The sequence below is a fragment of the Scardinius erythrophthalmus genome, assembly GCF_964197995.2.
Source record: "Scardinius erythrophthalmus genome assembly, chromosome: 2".
NCBI lineage: Eukaryota > Metazoa > Chordata > Actinopteri > Cypriniformes > Leuciscidae > Scardinius > Scardinius erythrophthalmus.
The window spans coordinates 42,210,015-42,212,626 of record NC_138222.1 but is presented as its reverse complement, the minus strand read 5'-3'; the positions used below and the strand labels follow the sequence as shown (position 1 = coordinate 42,212,626).

Genomic DNA, 2,612 nt, shown 5'->3' with positions numbered 1-2,612 from the left:
TGCCATGGCCACAGGGCTTTTAGGGATTTGTGCCACCTCCACAAAAGCAAATGCAGTTGTATGATAAGACATGGCTGCTCTCAACTAGACGTGGGCGTCTTGTCTGACAGGAGGGTATAAGTGTCCATGTGAATGGAGGTGAATTGATTTTGTCTCAGCGAAACTCCAGCAGGTAAGATTGACATGAACTTATGAGTGTAGTTTGACCTCTGTTTGAATGTGTTTGTTTGTTGCTTTGCCCAAACCAAATCTATATAGACATTTATTCATCCTTGTTAGTCACGTATCAACTTTTTGTTTAAGTTTTTGTTTGTGTTTTCCTGTGCTCTGGGTAAGCTTACTCTTTCAACTGTGATTTTCTTTTGAATAAAGATAATTTATTAAGCAGTAGGCCTAAATCAAACTATAACCCCAAGATTGACACAACATGCAGTGCTAATATTCTATCCCTCCCCTGTAGTACCTGTATTTGATCAGCCACACTCTTTCGCATTGATTCCCAGATGAGGATGCGCTTCGTTGTTATGGTGATGCTGTTGCCAGCGCTGATGAGGGCAGGATCAGAATGCAGGTCCAGCTGTCGGCTTTCCAATATCTCCATTACCGTGGAAAGTGAGGAATGTGGCAGCTGCATCACAATCGACACCACTGCCTGTGCCGGGCTTTGCAAAACACAGGTAGGATGAAGTGATATTCTTGTAACCTTTAATTTGAGATATATGTGTGCACATTTGACATACAATTTTTTTAAGCCTCAAATGTATTCCTGTGATGGCAAAGTTGAATTTTCAGCATCATTACTCCAGCCTTCAGAGTCACATGATCCTTCAGAAATTATTCTAATATGCTGATTTGGTGCTCAGTTGTTATTTATGAATAATTGTTCTTATCATCAATGCATTATATTATACTGCATAATATTTTTGTGGAAATGTTCTACTTTTTTCTAATTTCTTAGATGAATAGAAAGTTCAAAAAACAGCATTTATTTGAAATAGAAATATTTTGTAAATATTTTGTGTGTATAAATTATATATTTATGAAACAGCGTAGCTTAAGTGCAGACATTTTGTTGTTGTTTCAGTTATAATACACAAGCACCAGATAAAAGGGGACTAAAATATTTTCCATTTTGACAGGAAAGAGTTTACCGTAGCCCCATGATGCAGTACTACCAGAACATCTGTAACTTCAGAGAATGGACCTACGAGACCTACGAGTTTAAAGGCTGCCCTGCCGGGGCTGACTCGGTTTTCACTTACCCTGTGGCCCTCAGCTGTGACTGCAGCAAATGTAACTCAGACATCACAGAATGTGGAGTTCTCAGCCAGCAGACGTCCAGCTGCACAGCACATTAGACAAGGAAACCGAACCATTTGAAAGCCTGTCGTACAATTTTGAATATTTAGTTTTAGCATAATTAAATGTAAAAATAAATTGGAATAAAACTAAAATTAAACATTTCTGTAAGCATCAATAAATATAACATACTGCAATAACATAAAAAATATATATTTTGGCTTCCAACAGGTCATCTGTGTGATTCATCCTGTTGTTTTTCTGGAATCTTCTGTAGGCTCTGGTGTCAATAATCTCAGTCAGGCACAAACTGCACCATTAAAACAGCTTACACATAGCATAAACAGAACTCATTTCCTGTGATAAACCATCTGTTCCCAAGTGCTTATTCACACAGGCACGTTAATTTTACTTGTGAAATTGCTGCGTTTTTACCAGAGCTTATAATTGTCCTTCTGAGACCAACTGTAAAAATTTCTCTCTGTGAGGATGCTCTCTAATACACTGAGCAAACTCGCTGAAACCATACTCGATTTACATAATCAAATTAGTAATGAATCAATATGAATATCAAAGAGTTTACAGAAAAGGGCCAATCATTTATACATATAAAAAGAGAAATTAGTTATGGCACATCACAGAGCACCTTTAATACTCATGTGTTGTAATAAAAGGAGCAGATGATAGAAACAAGAACCCGTACATAATAACAGACGCACTTGAAGGTGTCATCTACAAAAGAAAACATGCATAACCTACAGTTGTTTAGGAGTAAAAACTTCACAAGGTAAAAAAATCTCACATATATATATATATATATATACTGTATATATAATCAATGGTTAATCAGGATTTTGATTAATTTAAAACTGACAGAAAATACACCTTAAATAATTTTTACTATAAAGGTTTACTATAGCCTTACATTGTAAGAATTTTAATAATTTAAAAAAGCTGTAAAAATTGCATTGCCAGTTATTTGCACTGGGAAAAAAAGCTTCATGCAGGTGTTTACACTCAGACAAACTGTCTGTCTAGATGTGAATGTTTTGAAAACCATCAAATCTGCCTCATTTGAATTTTTCTGCAATACATTATCCCTGCTTCCAGTCAACTTTCTTGCTGTTTGTACGTTGTTATTGTTCTGCAGCTACAGGGGAAACTGGGCCTATAACATATTGTTCTTCATCTTGATGTTCCTGGCTCCTAGCACTGCATTGTGAGGTGGAGTGCCCTGAATGTGCACGATGAAACAAATGGGCCAATTAGAAAAACATCTTAGACAATATCTAATAGATGATATCACCAGACAA

The 2,612-nt window shown here is 36.4% G+C and overlaps 1 protein-coding gene across 1 annotated transcript; it reads left to right on the top strand.

Annotated features, from left to right (window-relative positions):
* Positions 1 to 503: 503 nt before the first annotated feature.
* fshb (follicle stimulating hormone subunit beta) lies at positions 504 to 1,358 on the top strand (the record flags this gene model as incomplete). The annotated part of the gene is made up of 2 exons (XM_081394011.1): positions 504 to 677; positions 1,140 to 1,358. The coding sequence occupies 2 exons, from the start codon at positions 504 to 506 to the stop codon at positions 1,356 to 1,358; spliced, it is 393 nt and encodes a 130-aa protein (XP_081250137.1).
* Between the last annotated feature and the right edge of the window lie 1,254 nt (positions 1,359 to 2,612).